General features: G+C 38.6%; 2 protein-coding genes across 6 annotated transcripts in view; both read left to right on the top strand.

The window, feature by feature from the left end:
* Positions 1-2,379: 2,379 nt before the first annotated feature.
* zgc:153681 (uncharacterized protein LOC751719 homolog) lies at positions 2,380-18,846 on the top strand. 5 transcript variants are annotated; one of them, XM_037780006.1, is made up of 23 exons: positions 2,380-2,518; positions 2,596-2,689; positions 7,529-7,588; positions 8,048-8,273; positions 9,328-9,493; positions 9,584-9,667; positions 9,921-10,025; positions 10,332-10,412; positions 10,919-10,988; positions 11,370-11,458; positions 11,621-11,728; positions 11,840-11,949; positions 14,421-14,457; positions 14,790-14,858; positions 15,063-15,118; positions 15,330-15,437; positions 15,661-15,719; positions 15,841-15,956; positions 16,063-16,105; positions 16,207-16,285; positions 18,082-18,264; positions 18,361-18,421; positions 18,522-18,846. In XM_037780006.1, exons 2-23 carry the CDS (start codon positions 2,602-2,604, stop codon positions 18,558-18,560), a joined length of 2,037 nt encoding a protein of 678 aa, XP_037635934.1. In that variant the 5' UTR covers positions 2,380-2,518; positions 2,596-2,601; the 3' UTR covers positions 18,561-18,846. The 5 variants fall into 5 exon arrangements, with proteins under 5 accessions (XP_037635934.1, XP_037635937.1, XP_037635936.1 ...); XM_037780009.1 differs by lacking the exon at positions 7,529-7,588; XM_037780008.1 differs by lacking the exons at positions 2,380-2,518; positions 2,596-2,689 and adding an exon at positions 5,881-6,055.
* Positions 18,847-20,865: 2,019 nt separating this feature from the next.
* atg2a (autophagy related 2A) overlaps positions 20,866-25,841 on the top strand; it is a 28,984-nt gene continuing 24,008 nt past the window's right edge. The window contains exons 1-4 of the mRNA XM_037779983.1: positions 20,866-21,394; positions 22,691-22,853; positions 24,129-24,278; positions 24,462-24,564. Of these exons, the coding sequence (XP_037635911.1) occupies positions 21,224-21,394; positions 22,691-22,853; positions 24,129-24,278; positions 24,462-24,564 (587 nt within the window). The 5' untranslated portion in view covers positions 20,866-21,223. The remainder of the gene's footprint in view (positions 21,395-22,690; positions 22,854-24,128; positions 24,279-24,461; positions 24,565-25,841) is intronic.

The following is a 25,841-nucleotide window of genomic DNA, read 5'->3' on the forward strand; positions in this document are numbered from 1 at the left end:
AAGTTGGTTTTTTTTTGGTTTTCTTGTATGAAGTCAAAGTTTACATGGTCATTTACAGATTGATTTTCATGACAGCTGAAGTACCGCGGTGTTGGGTAGCATTTTTTCCATTCAGTCGTGACTCGGCACAGATATGTACACTGATTTCGGTCTGGGCCGGTACTCGGAAATGTTCCGTCAAAGTGAAATATTGCTCGCAGTCTGCCATGAGATTCAGAAGATTTGTGAATAACAATAGGAGGAAAAACAATCTGTTAAACAATGAAAAAAAAAGTAAAATAAAAATGTATAAAAACTAAAATGTAAGATCACACAGACTCAAAAAACTCACATGGATTAGAAATCGATTACACACAATTAAAAATCATCCAACCATTTCTTGTGCAAAAATATTTTCCTTAAGGAATGATAACTATTATGACAAAATGTGGTGGCACATTGATATTTCCTTTCTCAAAGGATAAATATAAAAATATAGACGATGATTGGAGAAAAGACATAAAACAAGTAGGAGATCTTACATCCAGGCCCGAAGCCTTTTTTCTCTGAAGGTGAACTTCTTCAAGTGCAAAGGTTATTGAAATGTTTCAGCAACGACATTTAGTGATGAAACACATACAAAAACAAACTTGTTACGGATTAAAATCATAACGACTATATGTCATTTTGTGTATCTGTTTATATGTATTACATATAAATGAAATATATGTGAAATACCGGCTGAAACTAAACCAAACCTGTGATCACTGATTATTGATTGGGAACATACATATGTAAATTGGTTGTAATGTACGATATTGTATTATGCGATTTTATGTATGATGTGCTATTCCTTATTTTACTTCTTTTGACCATTTCTCCATTAAAATAGTTATTCTGACAATATCAGGCAGCTGTGCGTTTAAAACAAAACAAGAAACTTTGTTTGCATCGTTGCCATTTTATTCTCACTCCTAGACTAAATAACCAACATTTATTTGCAGGAAGAGAGTTTAATATTTGCTCTATAAACTCAGTTGCCAGTTCATAGGCTACACTTAGATTATTAGGGCCTATTACGGAGTATTAGGGCCACATTGAGGGAAAAAAAATAAATCTGAGATTTCGAGAATAATATCATAATATTATGAGATTAAAAAGTCATAACATTAAGAGAATAAAGTAAGAAGTTTACGAGAAAAAAAAGTCATAATATTATGAGAATAAAGTCATAATATTATAGAGTAGTAATTTACGTGTTATTTTCTTTTTTTTTCGTAAAGTTATGACTTTATTCTCGTAATATTACGACTTTGTTTTATCCTAAAGTTATGACTTTATTCTTGTAATATTACGACTTTTTTATCCTAAAGTTATGACTTTATTCTTGCAATATTAGATCTTTATTCTTGTAATATTATGACTTTTTTATCCTAAAGTTATGACTTTATTCTCGTAATATTACAACTTTTTTTTCTAGTTAAGTTATAACTTTATTCTCGTAAAATTATTACTTTATTCTGGAAATCTCAGATGTTTTTTCCCTCAATGTGACCCTAATACTCCGTAGTACATTTGCTCTTTGGCCCTAACTGTATCATACTATATACTTAGACTATAAACTGTGTTACCTTCATTACAATGCTCAAATGTTTTCCAGCTCCAGACAGATTTTTTATTTATTTTTTTTGCCTAAAATGGCTCTTTTGATAGCAAAGGTTGCTGACCCCTTGTGTAGACCAACTATTAGACACACCACTCAGTATATACTGCAACATAATTCAGCAGCATCACAAATGGCCATGTGATTGATTCAACACCTCTCTAAAAGCAGGTTTTTACAAACATTATAATCCTCATTGAGGTATGCTTTATTAAATTGTTTTAAGTTGTTTTAATTAGGTCGACTTAATGAACTGGCAACTGTATATTTTATGAAGAGCACATGTGGGTTTTACCAGCTCCATGTGCCAGTCAGAGCCACTAGGTTGCAAACTGCACCATCAGGCAGTGTTGCCAGATTGGGCTGGTTTACGCCCAATTGTGCTAGTTTTGATTAACTTTTGATTAATACTCACTCATATTATTGACTCATTTAATTTGAGAAATATTTGATTGACATGAGTTGTATTCAATCGTTGTTAGGGATAGTGGAGGACCTAACTTACCTTGACATTGTCATCATTGACATTTACATTTGTGTAGGCTACTTTGTGGGTTGCCATAGTCAAGTTATCTTTTATCTTTGGTTATTTGATGCAGACAAGCTTTTGTGTGCTTATTATGTGTTATCAATATAGCGCATATAATGGTTTTACACAGGTTTCTGGCAAAGGATATGATTTGGGGAGTTTTTTTTTATTAAATTGTGGGTTTTAAGTTGTGATTGTGCTGGAAACTGTCAATCAGATCTGGCAACACGTCCACCAGGTGGCGCCATGTGGTTCTAACTGGAGAGTAAAGGAGCAGGGTCTGCAGACAGGAGGCAGGGCAACACAGGGGCTATTGTTTCCATATCATCACAGGAAATATTACCACGGTAAAAGAAATTGATTATTCCTTTTGAATGCTTTTTTAACGAGAATAAGTATATATTCTGACAGTTTTCCCCTCCAGGCTGAGATGGAAGAGTTTTCTGGGATGGACCATGTGAGTGTGTCTCAGAGGAGCTACCCCAACCTGGCTGTGGTGACACGTGTGTTGAACGACAGTAAGTCTGGTCCATTACATCCCAAGTTCACAGCCCTGTATAGACTCAGTTTGGACAGGTTTAAATGGTGTTAAATCCAGTAGTTGTTTTTGTTTTAAAACCGTACATCGACAGGGAAACAATGCTTAATATTTAAAAGTAAATAAAGCTAATTTTAGCTCCATCACTTTCCTGCTGAGCCCAAATGAACCTGTTTAACAGCAGGCATGTTGACTTGGCATAGTAGGAAAAGCACATGTGAAATTGATAGCATTAAAGATGGCTCAGTTCCATCAAGTGTACCAGGGCCCTCCCTTAATTAATGGTATTAAATACACCTGTGCTGTTCCTATTATGACATGTCAAAATGGCTGATCCTGCACCACTGAGTGGCAGACCATATTTCCCTGTTTTTATTCACCTTCTGGTTGAAGTTGAGTTTGTCAGAGAAATCAAATGGTCTACTGCTGCGAAGGTGGTGTTGTTGGCTACTGGACTACATTTAATTGAGGGGTGTTACATGACGGTGTTGGGGGAGGGGGGCAGAATATTAGAAACACCAGAGAATACAATGCAAAATTAAATAATTGGATTAAAGGGACTGTTTGTAACTTCTTACACGTATAAATCATCGGTGTCCCATGCACGCTCGCATGTGGCGACGCTGTTTAGACAAGACTCCAACACAAACTACACGGATGCACCAAAACCGCAAAGGTATGTCTAGTGAAGCCCGTCTTGCAAAACAGTGTTGGCCGCGGTCGGAGGATGCGGGGGAGACCGTAGCTTTGGTCTCCAGGGCCGGAGTCTCTGCTGTACTCTGCTCCTCTGTTCCTCTGCCTGCCTGCTTGCCTTCACTGAGCGCGCTCCACCTCACGTGCATGCGTGCACACTAGACACTGCAGAAGAGTTAGTTTAGCTCTGAGAATATCTAGTGAATGTACAGTGGACGTTTGTGCAGAAATAACTGCTGCAGCTCCTCCAGACGAACAGAGGTTTCCCGTGTCTTGTGAAGTGACAGGGCTCCGTAACGAGTTACGTTATCGTCTCCGACCGGGTGCCGGTGTCTCCCCTGTTCCCTCCGGCCGCGGTCGGGAGGCTGATGCAAGAAAAGCCAACACTAGAGTCAGTATTGATTCATGGAGAGACCTTCGTCTGGTCGGCTAACATTACTGCCAAGCAGGTGAAATACAGAGTGATATTGTGGTTTAAGCTGACGTGTGTCGCCTCACTGTTTTGACGGATGCTCGCTCACATTCAAGTAGCGCGTGCACACAGTTGAGCGCGAGCAACAGGACGCTGACTTTCGTTGACTTAACGGCCACAGGTGTCAGTGTTAACAAGTAATTTCTGATTCTTACAAACAGTCCCTTTTAACATTTATGGCAGTGTAAAAAAAAACTTAGAATTTATGGCAGAACAGTTGTATTTGATTGCATTCGATTCTACAGGTGTACCTAATAAAGTTCCCAGAGTGTATATCACTTATTTGGATAGCAAAATAATCCTATTTCACCAGGGTGCTAAATTATATTCTGAATAAGATAAAATAAGATATTCCTTTATTAGTCCCGCAGTGGGGAAATTTGCAGTGTACAGCAGCAAAGGGGATAGTCCAAAAAACAAGATGCATCAACTAACACAGTAAAAAAGAGCTAAACAAAGTGTAACAAAATATGAACCATTTAAATAGAAGAAAGTATAAAAATAGGAGCAGTATATACAGTATTGACAATAAACAGACTATTAACAAAATTGCACAATTGGAAAATTATAATGTACAGAGAGAACAAACTGAAATTCCACCTGAAAATATCAGGTTATTGTCAGTTTTTTGGTGTGTAAGTCGTCTACTGGGAGCAGTGCTGGTTGTGGAGTGACAGCTGCAGGAAAGAAAGACCTTGTAATGTGAGTGTGATTGTGATGTGACCTGTTCAGACTTCCGACATATTTTTAAGTGCTCTTTGAAACCTCATGGGAGTGGTTAACACATTAGTACAGGCAAAAAGTTGAAGATTATCTACTGTACTGTTTCATACATTTTTTATGGAGTGGTCTGCTGGGGCAGCAGCATCTCAGCTGCGGAGAGGAAGAGACTAGACAGAGTAATCAGGAAGGCCAGCTTTGTCCTGGGATGCCCCCTCGACACAGTGGAGGTGGTGGGAGAGAGAAGGATGATGGCTAAACTGTCATCCATGATGGAGAATGACTCCCACCCCATGCAGGACACCATCTCAGCACTATAGAGCTGAGAGCGACGAGCGACAAGCTGCTTCACCCAAAGTGTGTGAAGGAGCACTATCGCAGGTCCTTCCTTCCTGCAGCTGTCAGACTCCACAACCAGCACTGCTCCCAGTAGACCATGACCAGCACTGCTCCCAGTAGACCACTTACACACCAAACAACTGACAATAACCTGATATTTTCAGGTGGAATTTCATTCATTCATTCATTCTCACTGTGCAATATAATTTTCCACTAGTGCAATTTTGTTAATAATAATAATTATAATAATAATAATTATAAACTGGACTTATATAGCGCCTTTCAGAAACCCAAGGACACTTTACAAAGGGGGCACACAAAATCATACTAATAAATAACAGGAGAAACTATAGCTAAGTAATTAAAAGAGTGATGTCTTTTTATGATGTCCTTGTTTTATGATCTTTTTATCTATGTAAAGTGTCTGAGTTTTTTAATAAATTAAATGTATTATTATTATATTATTATTATTATTATTATTATTATTATTATTATTATTATTATGTGTAGGAAGAGTCAGCTGAGATCATAGGCCTTGATGAACAGGTGGTGTTTGAGGTGTTTTTTGAAAATGTCCAGGGATGAAGCATTTCTTATTTCAGGAGGGAGAGAGTTCCAGAGGGCAGGAGGCTAAATAAATAAATAGTCTTTTTTATTGTCAATACTGTATATACTGCTCCTATTTTTATACTTCCTTCTATTTAAATGGTTCATATTTTGTTACACTTTGTTTAGCTCTTTTTTTTTTACTGTTAGCTGACGCATCTTGTTTTTTTGCACTATCCCCTTTGCAGCTTTACACTGCAAATGTCCCCACTGCGGGACTAATAAAGGAATATCTTATCTTATCTTATCGTATGTATCTGCCAGTTTGTTTCCACGTGTTGCACTTGAGAACGTTAGGAACGTTACCATGACGACCAACTGGGCCGCTGGTCTTTGGTCTGTGTCTCTGTAGAAATATAGTATATATATATATAGTAAACAGTTAAAGTGTTTAATGTGGAGCAGTAACCAAGTGCTCAGACATTTTATTCATTATGCCTCGTCGTGTTCGGTGTAACAGTTGTTCCTGGTGTGGCAACGGGTGGTCTAGATGTTCATGGTACCGGAGAGGTCAAGGTAGGTTCAGCTAAGCTAAGCTAAGCTAAGCTAAACTAAGCTAAGCTAAGCTAAGCTAACGTTAGCACTGTCTTCAACTTTTATATTGTGTTTTTTACTTTTCGACCACAGATTCAATTTATATTATTATATTTTATATATTATTATATTTATATTGTGTGACGCGTTCAGTTTTTGTAATGTTTTTTACTTTTCGACCACAGATTCAATTTATATTATTATATATTTATATTATTACATATTATTTATATATTATATATGTATATTATTATATATTATTATTTATATATTTATATTGTGTGATGCGTTCAGTTTTTGTAATGTTTTTTACTTTTCGACCACATATTCAATTTATATTATTATATTTATAATTATATATTTATATTATTATTATATTTATATTGCGTGACGCGTTCAGTTTTTGTAATGTTTTTCACTTTTTGACCATAGATTCAATTTATATTATTATTTATATTTATATTATTATTATTATATATTATTTATATTTATATTGTGTGACGCGTTCAGTTTTTGTAATGTTTTTTACTTTTCAACCACAGATTCAATTTATATTATTATATTTATATATTATATAATTGTATTTATATATTATATATTTATATCATTATTATACATTATTATTTATATTATATTTATATCGTGTGACGCGTTCCGTTTTTGTAATGTGTTTTTACTTTTCGACCACAGATTCAATTTATAGTATTATATATATATTATATATTTATATTATTATATTTAAATTGTGTGACACGTTCAGTTTTTGTAATGTTTTTTACTTTTCGACCACAGATTAAATTTATATTATTATATTCATATTATATATTTATATATTTATATATTTATATATTATATATTTATATTGTTTTACGCGTTCAGTTTTTGTAATGTTTTTTACTTTTCGACCACAGATTAAATTTATATTATTATATTCATATATTATATTTATATTTATATATTTATATATTATATTTTTATATATTTATATTTATATTGTTTTACGCGTTCAGTTTTTGTAATGTTTTTTACTTTTCGACCACAGATTCAAACGTTTGAATTCCCCGCGCTATGGTCTCGCCCCGGAAGAGAAGCTGTGCGTAGTATTTCCGCTGTCATTTGGTCAACACGCAGCAGGAGAAGCTAGCATAGCCAGCAGCTAGTTAAAGAGCACTCCCTCCTCCGATCTCTGCTCGCCTTTGTGTGTTTCCTCTTGACACAAAAGGCTCCTCAACTTGTGATGTTGTAGCTTCTCCTTCCACAGCCTAGCGTCTGTGTTTCATGAAAGAGAGAGAAACGAAGCCCTGATATAGTTTTTCCACCCAGGACTGTGTGTTTTTTATCTAACACTATTCCAGAAATATGGCGGACGGCGGACATTACTACAACGGTAAGACACCCTGTTCACTTCACAATTGTCCTGACATCTATTGTGCCATTTGTACCGTTTTTCTCCAGACCGAGGGGAGTTTATGGTGAGGAGAGAGGTCAGGAACACTGGTTGCATGGTCTCTGGAGGTAAAATCATATATTGGGTGGGCCCAGCCTGGACGTCTAGTTATGTTACTTTATATACATAAATATTGACCCAGTACTTAATTAGTATTACTATGTTTAATTATTAATATGATCACAATACTAGAGAAAGGTTTATTGTCTTAAAACAGAATACATTGAATACAGTTACTGCAGACGTCAATAAGGCAAGGAAAGATTTTTTTTCCCGAGACATTAGTAATTTAAAATGTGTATGTTTTGTTTTACAAATGTATATTGTGACTGTGTGACTCCTTTCACTGTCAGTCATCATAGTACATTATTAGGTATACTTTACTCTTAATTCTGTGATTTATATGCTAACAGAATGGTACTGTATAACTGATTGGGCTTAAAGTTTTTATTCGATTGTGTACGTTTGTGGTGTGATATTTAAGTCAAACTGACTAATTTTTTTTGGACTCTTGTTACCTTTCTCAGAACATGACGATAGAACACATGACGATAGAACTGCACCACAGTTTCGTAACCGTAAAATCAGAGGCTCGCACAAGGGTCGGTCCTATGACAGGTCCCGCAGAGACCGCCAACGGGGAAGCCATTCTGGAGGCTTTGGAGGTCCTGGGCCACGGTCTCGGCTTGACGATACTGATGCAGATGTAACTATGAGTGACAGCTCTCAGGACAACACCTCCCAGCACAGATTGTAAGTATGACTGACTGACTGACTGACTGACCAGCCAGTGTGGTGTTTAACACATTGTTGGTAATTCAACATTGTTAGTGTGACTCATTGATAAGCTCCAACCAAAATGAGGACCTTGCATATATTAATGAGACTCAGAGAATTGTGTCAAGAGTGGAAGCCAAAAGAAACTGTCAAGACTAATTGTGTCTGTCTGTCTTTTTTTGGTATGCTCTTTACATGTCCCACAGACAATAAGAGCTAAATTATTTTCATGTGGTTCTATTTCAACCACTTGGAGGCACCCTAAGATATGCCATAGTCAGTCACAGGAAGAGAAAGTAAAACAAGTCTGACCATTTTCACATCGAGCACCACAGGCTGCTTTCAGAATATGGAAACCACAGTAAGTCATCTACCCGCTCAAAAAGTGCCGCTGGAAAAACGAGCAAAAGTGAAACTGTAAAACTAAATTGAGCTCAGTCTAGTAACTTTGTTTGACTATTGCGTCATTGTTATCTTAGTGCTGTTTTATTTTAACTTACTGGTGACTCAGACACCACACAGGCATTTCAAATATTGTTTTTAGGGATCCCTACCTTTTGCTAATAATGGAATTATAATGAGCCAGAAAAGGCCTGCGAGTTCTAAACAGGTGCAAACTAATATCAGCTCCCAGTGTATGTAAATGTATAAAAGGTAAAATGTAGAGTTTTCCACCACTAATCGAGCTATAAAGCAATGCTTTGATGAGAAGTTCCCCTTATTGTATGTATCATACTTGAGGATTCACCACAAACACTGGCATGACCTGATGCACATCGATTTTAGAGGCAGTAACAGTCGGTGGCTTAAATGCACCATGAAGGGTAACAAAACAGTCATAAAAGATGAGGAAAAAATAGAAGCATGGCTTTGCTTTGTTGTTTTATGAAGTAGGAAGTGGATTCATAATGTGTGTTAAAGCCTTAATGAGAGGTGAGAAATGTAAACAGGCCTGTTTGTTTTGTTCCTATGGTGGACACTGGCTAAGGAAGCATTGTGTCAATATATGGCCTTGTTTTGTCTCCTTTAGCAATCCTTATGAAAGACCTTTTCGGAAAGGAGGAGACGGACGCTTTGACAGAGACAGGCGACAAGGCAAAGGGGGAGGAGGTGGTAGAGGAGGAGGCGGCTTCAGAGGAGGAGACAGAGGTGGCGGTGGAGGAGCGAAAAGCCGGTCAGGCTGGTACAAAGTTACGGTACGTATTATAACTGTTGCTACAGGACATTCATGTTTCTAACTCGTAACCTGTTAAAGGAGATCATATTTTACCTTGTCTGTGTGACAGATACCACATGGAAGAAAACATGACAAGAAGTGGTTAATAACGGCGCTTCAGAACATCTGTTCAGTTCCCTACACACCTGTACAGGTGAGTTTCAGCGCTGTCTTATGATTACTAATTATAAACTAATACATTTTAAAAAAGGCAGACCATCTTGTGCTTTTTTAAATGCATACATGTGCTTTGAGTTTTGATAAACGTTGATAGTTATTTATGCTTCGTTTTTATTTCTTTATTCTTGCCCCATTTTGACACACTCATAAGCTGAAGATTCTAAGGAAAACATCATCTTTGTATATATGAATTTTCATCATATCTCTTTCTCCCCCCTTCCGTCCAGTACCACGTTGACCATAACAGGGTCCATTTCTATGTGGATGATTCCTCTGCTGCCAATGCGTTGCACAAATGTTCTCACAAGATCACAGACTCAGACGGTTATAAGGTATGTTGGGTTAATAATGGAAATCTCACTCTTATTGCTGCAGAAAGTCTTTTAAGTCAGTTATCCTTAATGATCAGTTTTCTCATATGTATCTTCAGATCATGGTAACATCTTACACTGTTAATATTGTCTACACTGTCACTAAGTTCTGATTCTATCTACTTTGACAGTGTCACAAACCAATAGTTTTGCAACCACAACCTTTATACAATGAATAATCATAAATCAGATTTAATCTAAAACTTATGTTCGATACATCTATATTTACTAATGTCCCCCGTGCTATGTGATGTTTGTTTCTAAAAGGTTGAAGTGCACGTCAACCCCAGCGCTCCACCATCCTTCCTCCTCGCTGACCTGAAGCCTGAACACTTGGAGCACCTGAGGGTGAGCTAGAGGAAGTAACAAACTACCTGAAGGGTCTGAATGGGATGAGACATTTATAAATAAATGTTTAAGTCTCACAGATACAGTGGTTGAAATTTAATTTACTCTCTCTGATAAGATCAAAAATGGATCAAAAATACATAAACTAAAGAGTAGATTGATATTAATAGGCAAAATATGCAGATTTTTGCAGTGAGGTCTATCAGTTCACTTACATGTACTTAAGTAACCAGGTCGGCTTTGTACTTGATATGACAGAAGTGGAAAGGGTGTTTTGAAATTAAGTAGTTTGGTCTGAATGATGGAGAGACTTTTGAGTGCTATGTTTTCTTAGGAACAGACTTTGGTGTTACAGGAATTCATTTTTTAACGACAGTTAATTGAGTCCCTTTTCCCTCCTCCCTCTGACCCAATAAAAATTAATTGGAGGAAGTTTCTCTTAATTTTGACACATTTATGCTGTTCAGATGAGGCCTCTCATGTTGGCTGCTGTTTATCTTTCACAGCAATGCATGGCAAAACGCTTTGATGGCTCCCAGCAAGCTCTGGACTTGAACAACATCCGAACAGACCCAGGTAATTACTGTATACTCTCTCTCATCCCTTTCACACACAAATTGTATGTATGACAGGATATTGAACACTGTCAATCCATACTAGACTAGTTGTTACAAGTTAATATCTGGTTGTTGCTGTTCAGACATTACTGCTAAACCATTGAATTATACAAGATTTTTCTTATATAATTATCTGTGCTAAACGGGGATCTAGTCTTTCTTCTTCTTCTTCTTTAGTTGCTACAATGATGTTTTACATTGAGGATGTAATAGATGGTGCAGACAATCTGGTGATTAATTGAACATAGCAGAACTTTCCTTTATTACCTTACTGTCACTGAAAATTAATTTCCAATCTTTGTTTAGTATTTTAATTGCTAGTTTTTTTTTATGTGGACAGACTTGGCGTCCCAGAACATTGAAGTCACCTTGAATAGGAAGACAAACATGGAAGCTGTCATCAAGATCATTGAAGAAAACATTCCAGAGGTAAAACTAATACACCAGATGTTTTTAATATTGGTGTCTGAAAAAATAAGTCAAAAACTATTTGCTGTTGTCATAAAGAAGGTGCAAAACGTAGCCGCTTTTTAATCAAGCGATGGGTCCAACTGAATGTGCTTACACACGCGTCTCTCTGTCTCTTGCCAGCTGACAGGCTTGAACCTCAGTAACAACCGTATTCACAAACTGGATGAACTCACAGATTTGGTTTCCAAGGCGCCTAATCTGAAGACACTCAACCTTTCCCACAATGAGGTGAAACAGGCTGTTCAGTCGATGGAGCGAATAATAACCAGGCTCTTGACCTTATTTATTTTTAAAACCTCCTCTCACACCAACTTGTTCTGTTTCTGTGTGCTCGTCCAGCTGAAGTCAGACCGGGAGCTGGACAAGGTGAAAGGCCTGAAGCTGGTGGAGCTCTGGCTGAACAGGAACCCTCTGTGTGACCTCTTCAAGGACCGGGCCTCATACATCAGGTTAGTCAGCGATTTTGGGGGATGAGGGGAGAAGATTTCATGGAGGGGACACAGTGGTGGGACTGTTGTGTGTGAGTAGCAGTGTCCAGGAGTCTTCCCTATATGACAAGAGTATGCAGCAGCAGCGAGCTACAAAGGGAGATCAAGCAAGCCTTTGTTTGTGTGTTTGTGAGATGCATGTACAATAACTGAAACCATTTCCCCGACAGTCAAGGATGACATTTTGGACCAAGCAGAGCCTGCTGATATTCACCATTAACTCCCTGTATTTGTGTAAATGTGTGTGGAGAAAGAAATGGAGAAAAGAAACAAGCACATTCTTCTTTTTAGTTTTACATGTTTTTTTCCCACTTGATGATTAACATTTCCTTTTCACACTGCAAACCAGTACTATTACTACATTTCTTACATCCAAAAGTTGCTGAGAGGACATCTAACCACAATGCACTTCCACATTGTTTTCCTTTCAACTTGCTTAAACAGTTTGAGCAGCCATCTTCTCTCTGCCAGTTGTTCAGCTTCTCTATGGGACATATTTTCAAGCTTTGGTCTATTTTATGGTTCTCAGTGAAGCTGCACCCAGCACTCCCCTGCTGTGATCCTGTTTAGCTATCCCATAAACTGCTGTAAAACACCATTGCTCTGCTGATGATATATAACTCTGAGAAGAAGCCAAAAACAACCTTTCAGGTTGACAACCCTTTAACAGAATTTACTGTGAACTGCTTTCAAAAAATTATGAATCCACAACAATCTCTTGAGCAGTACTGTAAAACAGTGTAGGTTGTTTGTTGGAAAGAGGGCAATCCACAGTTGTCTTGACAAATGTTTGGATGAAACAAAGAAAATCCACAGCCAAAGATTTCCCCTCCCCTCGTAGCACCCTTGCCCACTCGGCTCCCCTGTATCAGGCGAGTATGGAAGGCTGGATAGCCCATGACGGGTAAGATCCCACCTCGAAACCCCGGGACAACCTAAGGCAGGCACAGTCACGATTACTCAGCCTCAGTCCCCATGAGCTCTGACTCACTGAGAACGCGACAAGAAGAAATTAAGAAGACGGGGCTCGACAGAAAAAGCTGTTGGGTTGAGGCGGAGGGGGATACATGTCATCATCAATGACCAATGATGGGCCACAGAGAGAAAGCAGTCCGTCTCTTCCACTAAGTTGGTTCTCTTTGGCCTAAAACAGGCCTCTGCTGTTCAGTGAATGAAGTGGAGAGTTTGGCAAACGCCCTTAACTAACTTCGTGGGGAAATGTGTTCTGAACTGGAAATTGAAGTCCAGTTTTGCCTGAAATAAGTCAAGTAAATGAAAATAACATGAAAACACTTCCTCTTCCAGTTTCTGATGGCTGTGACCAGTACAAAAAAGCTCAAATATAAAGCAGAGAGAGCAGAGTAGAGAATTATCACTGTAGTTCAATGCTTAATGATCTCCTAGTCCCTCTGTAACCAGAGGTGTGGGTCCAAATTAAACTCAAAAATGAAAATATTACTACATGAAGTCTAGTTGCTGCTAGTGCACAAAGACCCATCTCTTCAGAGTTGATGGTGGCTATGAGATGCTTAACTGCTTTGCGTGTGCAGCAGAGGAAGGCAACAGGATGAGCGGTGGGACTGCTGCGTCCAGCTCACTCTGAGGCCAGCTGTCCTTTTCGTTCAGCTCTGTTCTCAGGGTAACTTTCTTTGCTGATAATCATGGACGCAGACTCTGACAAACTCACATGATGATTAGTGACTGGCGTGAATGTTGGACTACTTGTGCAAGTGTTTGTGTGGAATTTACTTTATACTTTTTTCCCCAGACCCTGTTTTGTTTCGTTTTTTTTGTGACGTGGACTCATCTGCTCCCCAACATCTTGGCCAGAGTTTTTTGGGGGGGGGGGACACGAGTCTGGTGGTAACCACCTCTCTCCCAGCAGTGCATTACATCTTTATATCACTAATTCCACATGGATGTGTTTGCTGGTTTCAGTGCAGTGTGGTAGATCGTGGGTCTCTGCATGTTTATATGTGTGCGCTAGAAAAAAAAGTGTGCTTGTATTGCTTCCCCGTGTCAGATCTCTGTATATCTCCATATTGGGGGAGAGGGTGAGTATACCAGCTGGTAAGTACACTTTGGGGTGGGAGAATTGACGAAGGGCACAGCATGAAACTGAAGGAAGGATGACGGCATGAATGATAGTTCATTTGCAGATTTACTTCTATTAGATAATATGATTAAGCCCCTTTTGGCACTGGTTGTAGTTTCATTTTCATGTATCTACATGTATACATGACAGTATTCTCCCAAATGTTTTTGTCAGTTGTATCAGTTTAAAATGGCATAGACTGAAAGGGACAAAATGACATTAAATGGGTCAGCAGGTGTGACGGACAGTGCTATCTACAGTAATGAGCATGATTTATTTTTGTGTGCTGTAGTTTGTGATGATAACTTTCCTGCTCTTGGTTTTTGTTTCGTACCAGTGCTGTGCGGCAGAGGTTTCCCCGGCTCCTCAAACTGGTAAGTCCACATGTTAATCTCCTTGCTTCATCCCTTTGCAATCATCCTCCCTCCCTATTAAGTGCTATTGTGAAGATTGTTTAAATCATGATCCAGCAACTACATTCATAACAAAATGAAATGCGTCAAGATCTGTCTGATTTAGCGCAGCAGGTGATTGAGTTATCGATGATGTAGTACATGGGCTTTGCAGTGATTAATCAGAGCAGCACATTGCAATGTTGTGATTAAGACAATCTTCTGAGTTTTTACAAGTTGGGAAAAGTAGAGTAAATACATTGTGGTTATTTCTCTCTCGTGTATCTTCCTTCATGCGCGTTTTTTTTTTATAGGATGGTCATGACCTCCCCGCACCCATTGGATTCGATGTGGAAACGCCCACCACTATCCCTCCATGCAAGGTAACTTATTTTATCTCATGTCATTAATTATATATTTGTATTCAAACTGTCATATTGATGATGTCTTCGGAGTATGCGACATTCAGTAGTAATTTCAGAAGTTTAAGCTGCATTGTCCTCCTTCAGGTGAAAGTCTCAAGACCATTATTTTCTCCTTTATGTGCCTGATGACAAACGTCCTTTTTTTCCCATTTGACTACCCAGGGCAGCTGTTTTGGCTCTGATGAAATCAAGGGTGTCATCCTTCGGTTCTTGCAACAGTGAGTTTCTACCTTTTTTTTTTTTATGTAGACATCTTCTTGGAACAGACAGTTGATCTGTGCTTGTTTTCCAGTGTTAACACGCTGATAATGTGACCCAGCTAGTAGCTGATTCAACACCCTACTGCTTTAATACAACTTTTTGTGCAAGAAAGAATCACAGGGAAAAACACAAGACGACGAAGTCAAATGACATGTGACTGTGTTGCAGGTACTACAGCATCTACGACTCCGGGGACAGACAGCCACTCCTCGACGCTTACCATGATGGAGCTTCGCTATCCCTCACAACACCTTACTCTACCCAGAACCCCTCCAGGTAAGCACACACACTTCTTAATACATGTAACAACAGTGAATAACACATGAATGAATTGGGTGTATAGTTCAGTTCAGTGTCTCCGCAATTTTATAAAGTTTATTTAAAAGATTTTTGACTTGTTCCACTCCTCATTGGCTAATCTTATCCCTAATCCCACTACTGACACCTCCCTATCCGAGCCTCAGCTGTATTCACATCTGTCCCTCTCTTCTGGTTTCAGGAGCAGTCTGGGAGAGTATCACAAAGACACTCGAAATCTGAAGAGGATCAAAGACTCCAGTGAGTTTACCTATCGAGCTGTTGACCTGTCATAGCATCTGAATTGTTGAGACTGAATGTTTTTGTGTGATTTGAGATACCTCCTGACGTTCCCTTCTCTGAATCTTGCCTTTTTTTTTAGCGATACGATTTAGACTTCTGAAGCACACACGACTGAACGTGGTGGCTTTCCTCAACGAGCTGCCCAAAACTCAGCACGACATCGCCTCCTTCACTGTTGACGTAAACACCTTCACGGTGAGATCACGTTTGTTCTGTCAGCCAGCACTTATCATCAGCCTTTCTCTCTCACCGTGAATCATTTCTCTTTATTAATTCTGCAAAAATATTTTTCCGTTTACAGAACACACTTCTGTCGTTTACAGTGAGCGGAGTCTTCAAAGAAGGTGAGTTGTTTGGTCATCATGTTTTTATATTTTGTTCTCCTCCCCTGCAAAGATAAGTGGTGTTGATTTGGTTGCTAATGTGTCTCATGTTTGTTTTTCAGTTGCTGTTGATGGTAAATCCCGAGAGTCCACCATGGCTTTCTCTCGATCTTTGATCACAGTCCCATCAGGGAATTCTGGGTAAGTTTAGTGAGCTCCCCATGGTCTGTGGCATCTTCCTGTTGCCTTCACATTGTCCCTGAGGAGGGCTCGTAGTACTAAATTAGTAACAACAGTTGTGATCTTCTAGAAAATGAACCTGCTAAGAACTGAACGGTGACAGTACGGTTACATGCTATGCATTTTAAAGTTCAAATTAGATTGCTTATTTTGTTGTCTGCTACAGCATAAATATTTGCTCTGTAAAACACTTCTGTGTTCTTCTTTGGGGGGAAAAAAGTGCACTGATGACATCTGTTTGCAGGCTAGATAGCTAATTAGCTGCTTAGCTGCAGCACATTAAACAGCATGTAAACGTACCTGCAGTTAGATGCTGGTGTGGTTCTTACTCTTCAATACCACTAACAGTACACTGTTCTCCCAAGACTTGTAGCTACAGTGCCGGTTTGTTTACTTTCTCTCGTTCCCTGCGGTGCACATGGACATTATTTTTTTGTACAAAAAGGGATGACTTTGACTTGAATGTGATTTCAGTTGGGTCATTGGTTCATTTTCCGATTGAATGAAAATGACTCTTACAGGCACCCAGATTTTTCTCTGAACAGGAAAGCTGTGATAAAAATATTCTTTATTCTGTTACTTGATTTAAATACTGACCAAAAGTGTACAGTAGGTTATAGCGCCCCTCCTCTTATCCCAAATATTTGCTAAATATGATCCAGTTGAACCTTTTAATGGTCATACTAAAACTTTAGAACATAATAATGCTGACTCTTCCCAAAGTGCCTAAGTGTTGTACATGTACTCAATTCAAATGATTTCAACGTTACTCCTGTTCACTGCAGACCTTTAGAAGTAAAGAAGTCCACTCAGATTACAGTATAGTTTAAACATCGTATAGAGTATAAATAACATTGCATTCTTTTCTCCTACACTCTCAATAAAATTAATGAATCATATATTTACATTTATTTAACACAGTAACATTGAGAAAACAGTATGTTCACACCAAGCCTAGATCAGTATGTCACAGGGCTGACACATAGTGACAGATTCAGACTCGCACCTAAAGACAATTAAGGGTTGCCAGTTAACATAACCTGCACATCTTTGCACTGTGGGAGGAAACCGGAGAACCCAGCATAAAATTGCAGAAAGAATAAGTAAACGTTACAGAATTTAATTTTCATGTGGGGTGTAATTTACCAACACAAATAACAATATTAGAGATATGTAACATAAATAGATAACAATGATACTTTTTTAAAAAGACAAAAAGAATTCTGAGGCCCGATAGTCCGTAGTCCGTCTGATCCCTCATGTTGAGAGAAATTGTCCTGCAAAAATACAACTTTTATTTCCCCTGCACAATTTGTAGCTTTTCATTATCAGTTATTTAACTGTTTTTTTTTTAACCTGGATGATGGAAAATGATATTCTTGTGTTTACATGGCCTGCCAAACTATAGCACGTAACATACTATTTGCTCTCTTTCCATAAAGGGAGACGAACAGAATCATCAGCTTATTACCAATATCCAAAGACTGGTGTTTTGTTTTTACATCAAGATAGTTTCACAATAAAAATGTGGATCATTTTAGGATTAATGCTGCCACCTAGTGTTTTGGTTGGGTTAATGTGAGCACTTGCTGTATCTAAAAATTATTTTGAAAATGAAACTTGATATAGTAATTGGCAGTTTGAAATTGCCTCTGTTTGAAAAGTGTTCTACGAATGTGTATGCCTTGCCTTAAGTCCTCCATCTACCACTTTATTTCACCACCATGAGAGATCTTATTTTTCCTCCTGTGCCACAGTTTGTGCATCGTGAACGACCAGCTTTTCATCCGGATGGCCACAACAGAGGAGATCCGCCGAGCCTTCGTTGCTCCTGCCCCAACTCCATCTTCCAGCCCCGTCCCCACCCTCACTGCACCGCAGCAGGAGATGCTCACAGCCTTCTCGGTGAAGTCTTGCATGAACCTGGAATGGTCCCAAAAGTAAGTCTTGTTTTTGTGCATGTGGTGTTGGTATTGTTGTATGACACAATTTATTCCCTTAATTTAAGATATCTAAACATCCATTCTCTATTGCAGGTGTCTGCAAGACAATGAGTGGGATTTCAACAGAGCGGCACAAATTTTCACTCAGTTAAAGGTAACATGATAGTTCATAGTTCATCTGTCTGTATTTCCATAAAGGTGTGGTCATTTTTATAACAAAGCCCTGAAATGTTTTTTCCTCTTTCTCTTTCCAGGCGGATGGCAAGATCCCAGACGTTGCGTTCATAAAATGAAGAGTTGAATTATACTTCTGTGAAATAAAATAGCAGTTATTTTATTTATGGCTTTTGTTTTATTAAAGATAATGTAGGCCACATTAACTATTTTGTTTTAACAGCCAACTGTTGGACCTCAAGACTGATGTTATGATACCATGTTTGGTTGTCATTGTAACCTTAGCTTTTGGTCATTTGTATAGAAATCACTACATGTTCTCGTAGGAATAAAGACATATGGCCAGTGGTTTAACATGTTTATTTGTTGTATTATGTTTTACAATAAAAATATTGTGTTACACAACTGATACATTTCACTTAAGCCACAATAAAACAAACATTTAAGTTATTTCTTGACCTTGGAAATCCTAGTTTCACAAAAAAATATCCTAACTCAAGATCCAGTTACCAGCTTTTACGAGGTTTTTAACACTTCTCATGGTCTACATCAGTATATGAAGTTCGGACACTTGTCTTCATGGCAACTGAGGAGATTGCATTGGCTGAGGACCACAGTGACATGGTTGAAAGTCTTTGAAAAGAAAATGCTAGTAAGTGGACATAATTGTGACAACATAGTTATTACATTAAGCTTCCTTTTATCCCAAAGACTAAGTGACATACAGTACCATGATAAACAAAATAGCTAGCAGATAACAGATAGAGGTAAACACATGGAAAAATTAAATCAATAGTACAATAATGTAAATTACATACACCTTAACAAACATGGAGCAAACCTTTAATTTACCAGCAGAACATAAAAGTAGTTTGCTAATATAAACATTAGGCTAATCATGGAAATGTTAAGGTTACATAAATATTATTGCTAAAAAAAAAACATGTAACACTCAAATTTTAATTGCATAAATTAATAATTCCATACAACTAAAGAAAAATGTTGATAAACACAAAAAACTTTGTGTAAATCTAATTTTTTATCAAGTAATTATATTAATAATGCAATAGAATTCCCTATGAACTGTCCCACTAGTCATTTTCAAGTTTTTTGCAGTTGCTGTCATCTAAATGTTTATTTTAATTTTGCTTAGCACTGTCTATTTCTTTTTTTTCCCCACCTGTATTTATGTGTTGCTATTTTACATAGATGGATAGATAGTAACTTTATTGATCCCAAGGGAAATTAAAGTTTCCAGCGTCACAGTTCCATAGTGCAAAACATGTTAGTAAAAAGGCAGTAAAAAAGTTAGTAGTACAAAGTACAAAAAAAATATACCGGATATAAAAATACAAGGAGATGAAGAAAACTGTTAAAACTGAATATAGTGCAGGGTAGCAGCTGTGATACAGGACTATTGAAAAAATGAATATAGTGCAGAAGAGACTGTTAAAAATTAATATAGTGCAGGGTAACAACTGAGATACAGGACTATTAAAATGTGAATATAGTTCAAAAATTAATTTTAATAAAAATAAAATATCTAAATCAATAATTAATGTTCATATGTAAAAAATATATATATATATACCAGATATAAAAATACAAGGAGATGAAGAAAACTGTTAAAACTGAATATAGTGCAGGGTAAGAGCTGTGATATACGACTATTAAAAAAGTGAATATAGTGCAAAACATTATTTTAATAAAAATAAAAGAAATCTAAAATAAAAGAAATCTAAAATAAAAAGAAATCTAAATCAATAATTAATGTTAAAATTTAAAAAAACAAAAATACAAGGAGATGAAGAAAAAAGTTAAAACTGAATATTGTGCAGGGTAACAACTGTGATATACGACTATTAAAAAAGTGAATATGGGCAGAAGAGATTGTTAAAAATGAATATAGTGCAGGTACCAACTGTGATACAGGACTATAAAAAAGTGAATATAGTGCAAACATTTATTTTAATAAAAGTAAAAGAAATCTAAATCAATAATTAATGTTCAAATTTAAGAAAAGAATAAAATATGTTATAAAATATACAATATATAAAAATACAAGGAGATGAAGAAAACTGTTAAAAATGAATATAGTGCAGGTTAACGACTGTGATACAAGACTATTAGAAAAGTGAATATAGTGCAAAATATAATTTTTATAAAAATAAAAGAAATATAAAATAAAAAATATATAAATCAATAATTAAAGTTCAAATTTTAAAAAAAGAATAAAATATGTAAACAAAAAAAAATATATATATACCCTATATATAAAAAATACAAGGATTGATTATATTTCAGATTTACAAAAACAAAATATGACCTCACAAAGATGGCGCCTGGGTGGTGTTATTATGTGTCTCTTCCGGGATTTGTACCCTCCTCGTCACTGTGACGCGTGACGCACAGTACGTCCACCATACCATCAGTTGGCGTATGATAACAATAAACAACCCTGAAACAAGAGATACGCACTAACAGGAACCTACCGCTCCAATAACGACACCCAACCTACCGAAAATATGAGCCGGGACCGCTACCGACAGCTGGACTAACGTCTCGTAGAGTACCGGGACGTCTCGTCGGTAGTATTTAACGAGTTTAAGTGTGAATCCGAGAGGAGACGGTTCCTTCCTTCCTTAGCCCTCCTGTAGCTAGCTGCGGCTCATTCCTTGTTGTCTCTGCTCACTTCTCGTCAGTCTGTTATGCAGTTGAACCGTCCTCTCTCTGGTTCTCCTCCGCCGCCTCTCTGCTCCCTCTCCCCTCTCTCTCCGGCCCCATGTCTCGCTGGCTCTTCCCCTGGTCGGGCTCCATCAAGAAGCGGGCCTGTCGGTACCTCTTACAGCACTACCTCGGCCACTTTCTGCAGGAGCGACTGAGCCTGGACCAGCTGGGCTTGGACCTGTACAACGGCAGCGGGGTCATCAAGGAGATCAACCTCGACGTCTGGGTGAGTTTGTGCTGACAACTTCTCAACCATCTGTTTTTGCAGCCTTGACTGTTTCGCAACTGCTCTCTCGAGTTCAACAACAATCTCCAGCGTCATGCTCTCTTTAGCCTAGCTCGCATGTCTTCGAGGAAATGAGGTTATAGGGAACTCATCAGCAGATTAACTGCACTTCTCTCAAGTGTCTTCACATTCAGAATAGATATAAGTCACCCTGCTGCCATGTTGGCTGTACATTTCCTTTGCTTTATAAGACTGATGGCTGGGTCATCTGGGTGTATACACCCAGATGACCCAGCCATCATGGTTATGTGGGGCCCCACATGGGTTATGTTGGGGGTACCTGGGTACCAAGTGCCCCAAAATGGGCATCTTATCTGGGGCCCACTTGGGTCAACTAAGTAGGTCCCCATGTGGGCTACCCATTTTGGTCCTAGTTGGGTTACTACTGGGAAATTAGTGCATGGGGCAAACATGGAAACTGTGGACAAACCCACTTACAACCCATATTTCAGCCCATGGAGTCCCTATGTAGTACCCATGTAGAACTTAAAGCTGGGACCAAGATGGGTCTTGGGTATGTTGCCCAGTTGGGGCCCACATAACACCCATTGTAATCCTGCATGGAATCCATGTGGGCAATTGACATTGGGTCATTATGGAACCCGCGGACAATCCCATATAGGGACCATTTTTCAGCCCATTTACTACCCACATGGGCCCCACATACAGATGTTGTCTGGGTCGTGATGAAACAATATGAAACCAACATTTCTTTCACTTTCTGTTTTATTCTTGTTTTATCGAGTCTGTCTTGATGTTCTCTTTTATCAGCTGGTATGGGTTGCTTACCCTCAAAAACAGGAACAGGTTGCAGGGTATAGTCAAAGTGTGCAGCAAAATTGCAGGCACCACCCTGAATGACTTGACTCCTCTATTCCAAAGTAGGACCTTGAAGAAGGTTCAGTCAGTCCTAGCTGATCCTAGCCATCCCCTGTCCATTGAGTTCAGGTTGCTCCCGTCAGGCCACAGATACAGTTTGCCTAAACATAGGACCAATAGGTTCAGAAATGATTTTGTTCCGACTGCCATTGGTTTCCTAAACAATGCCCTTTAATGTTGTTTGTTGTAATCTTTTGTATTTATTGCCTTTAATAGGCTATTTATTGTGTTTATTGTATTTGTTTGATGACTGTGTGGTACTGCTGACTGTACACCAAATGGCCCCTAGGGGATAATAAAATAATAAAGTTTTCCTCTTCCCTTGACCTTACTGACTGCTTCCTCTTTCATCCTCAGGCGGTCAATGAGCTCCTGGAGTCTCTTGGGGCTCCTCTGGAGATAGTGGATGGCTTTGTGAGCAGCATAGCTGTGACCATCCCCTGGCAGGCTCTCCTGACTGATCACTGTACTTTAGAAGTTTCTGGTCTTCAGATAACATGTCGACCCAAGTACAGGACCAGTAAGTTCACTTAAAAACAACTTCCTGAGTCAACCTGTGGGATATACTCGTTAAGCCTTCCAACATGCATCAGTCAGCCACAGGTTGAGTGAGGGGGATCTTCCAGGGTTCATCAGATCTACACATTTTGTCTCAAGTGTGGTCCAAAATTATGATTATTGTAAAGACTAATTTATCCCTGTTTTTATTCCTGTTTTCCCCAAACTATTCCTGATGTAGAGCTCTTGTTATGCAGGTGATGGATACGTGTCCATTTGGTTTTATTAGTAAAAAGTGTACACACTGAGGATGTGAGTGAGGATCCAGGCAAGATCATTTCACTACAAGTCCAGACCGTTATCTGCTCTACCATTGGTCTACAACTAATCAATTAATCGATTCATGTTTTTCTTCATTATAAAATGTCAGCAAATAGTGAAAAAAAGCTGGCATAATCAAACCAGTTGTTTTCTCAGAGCAACAGTCTAAAAACACTCAAATCGTTACTTGAAGGAAGAGTGTGTGACATTTTGGGGGCTCTATTAGCAGAAATGGAAGATAATGTTTATAACTATGGCTTCATTAGTGTATAATCACCTGAACATAAGAATCATGTTTTTTTTTTTAGCTTAGAATGAGCCGTTTATATCTACATAGGGAGTCTGCCATGTTGCTCCGCCATGTTTCTACAGTAGCCCAGAGCGGACAAACCAAACACTGGCTCTAGAGAGAGACTTTCACGTTTTTACATTACCTGAAGGCCACCGTAGTTCTCCGTCACTGTGAAACTGCTGTAACTTGAGCCGCAAAGTGCAAAATCGTGGAACCGCCAGCCGGAGTCTGACTTCCGTTGCTCCTAAAGTAGTGTTATTATGGTAAGGATGGCCTCTAAGTGAGGCAAACAACGCTACCACGGTAGTGGAGGGGTACTCAGTTGGTTGAAATCTGCAAACACATCACCAAATCCCACAAACTGTACCTTTAACGGTCATATATGAGGAAAAAAACTGCAAATCCACACATTTGAGTAATTGGACTTCTGCAGTATTTTTTGCATTTAATAATTGGTTAGTTTCCTGGCAATCGATTAATCACCTAATCCTCTCAGCTCTACACTGGTCTACTGAAAGCTCAAGAGGTGCAACCTGGATCTGTACAGTGTTCATTTTATGTCACATACTAAGGAGTTTACTAATGTTTGCAATGGATGTATAAAGTGCTCACATGTCCCTTCCACTACGTCTCTGTTAAAGTGCGAGAAATCACTGAATCTCATGTGGTTCTGTTTGCACTCAGGTGGGGGTTGGGACTCCCAAGGCTGGTCATCAAGCATGACCTCCAGCATGCAGCTTGCTCAGGAGTGCCTGAAGGACCCCCCGGAGGCGTCCGAGGAGCCGCCTGCCCAGCTGGAGGGGCTTGAGATGTTTGCACAAACCATTGAGACGGGTGAGTGGAAGCTGTGTGTGTCCTCTCTTTGTGACGGTGTGAACATACAGACATCAAAGTGTCCCCACAGTAATAATGTGCACTCTGACAGTCAAACCCACTCTGAACACACACAGAAGCGATGATTTGAAAGATCAGTGCTGATGAACTTTTGCATGTCTCTCATCTCGTCTGTGTTTGCAGTCCTTCGTCGTATTAAAGTCACCTTCATAGACACTATCGTTCGCATCGAGCACCAGCCCCTGGACCTGGAAACAGGCGTTGCCTTAGAGGTGCACATCAAACGGTATGTCCTGGCTCCCTTTTCAAGATTCACTTTTAAGAAATGAGCTGCAAAAACGAAACTTTTCTTTGGTTATTGCTCCTCCTTCATGATTCCATGTCCTTTATCTTGTATTTCTTCTCTTTGTTAATGCTACAGTAAGTGTAGGATATACAATGATAATACAATGTAGTTAATTCATTTATAACACATTTTTAAATACTAATGAGAACATCCTGAAAAACAGTACCACATTACTTATGGTGCTGTTTTTTGCTAAAAAACAATGCTGATAGAGAGCAGCTCTTGAGGCATTTTGAAATGCAAATTTAAAGGTCACTTTTACAGTTCATTTGGCAGTGATATATTTATAGAAGAGTCTACCTGAGTGGCCTTTTAATGAATTACACTGACAGAAGTTTATGCAGCACTTTAACGCTCCCAGATGACTGGTGCGAATGCATAGTACAAACGTCAGGGAGCGCACAGACATGCGCATGATTGGCGTACTGTGGGATCGCTGTCGCACACTTTTTAATGGAGTTAATGAACTGACAAAGTGCACAGAGTCGGATACAAGCATAGCAGTTCTAACAGCTTGTATACATGGCCTTAAATACTGATCACTTCCTGAGCAGATTTCACAAACCGCAGACCACCTTTTCAGGCGGTCTCGGTTCGGTTGTTTGGTCCGCACCAGGATTCGATTAACAGCTTTCACACCCGCCCAAACGAACCATACTAACCGGGCAAACGGATCCAAATTCGTTTTAACAGAACCAGACAGGTTAGGTTTAAAAGCACTCTAAGAAATCTCCCTTTTTGAGGCCTGATCAGAGCAAACCTTCTGGTGGTCGTGATTTAAATAAATCTTTGCAGGTATTTTACACAACACTGCGATATATGTATGCTGTCCATAAATTGACACTGCATTTTTGTATTTTTACATCTTTGATTCTCACTTCTGAAAATGTGCAAAAGCCTTTCGTCATTATTCCACTGTTACACCAAGTTTGTAACAGTGTAATGTGGACCTCTTTGTCAAAGCCTTCTTATAAATGGGAAGAAATTAAGAATATAAAAGTGTCCTGCAGCCCTTGTTAGGGATGAGCTGAAATACATTGGTCAGCATAACTGTCTAAATCGTTTCTGTCATACAAATAATAGCATCCAGATTTATACCCACAGCTCCTTCTTTTGTTGTATTTCACTTTTTATCACTCACTAGAGGGAGCTAAAATGTCTCTCTATGATCAGTGATATTGTAACTCTCCCACATCAGCACTTATAGTACAGCCACG

The sequence above is a fragment of the Sebastes umbrosus genome, chromosome 9 (assembly GCF_015220745.1).
Source record: "Sebastes umbrosus isolate fSebUmb1 chromosome 9, fSebUmb1.pri, whole genome shotgun sequence".
NCBI classification, from domain to species: Eukaryota; Metazoa; Chordata; class Actinopteri; order Perciformes; family Sebastidae; genus Sebastes; species Sebastes umbrosus.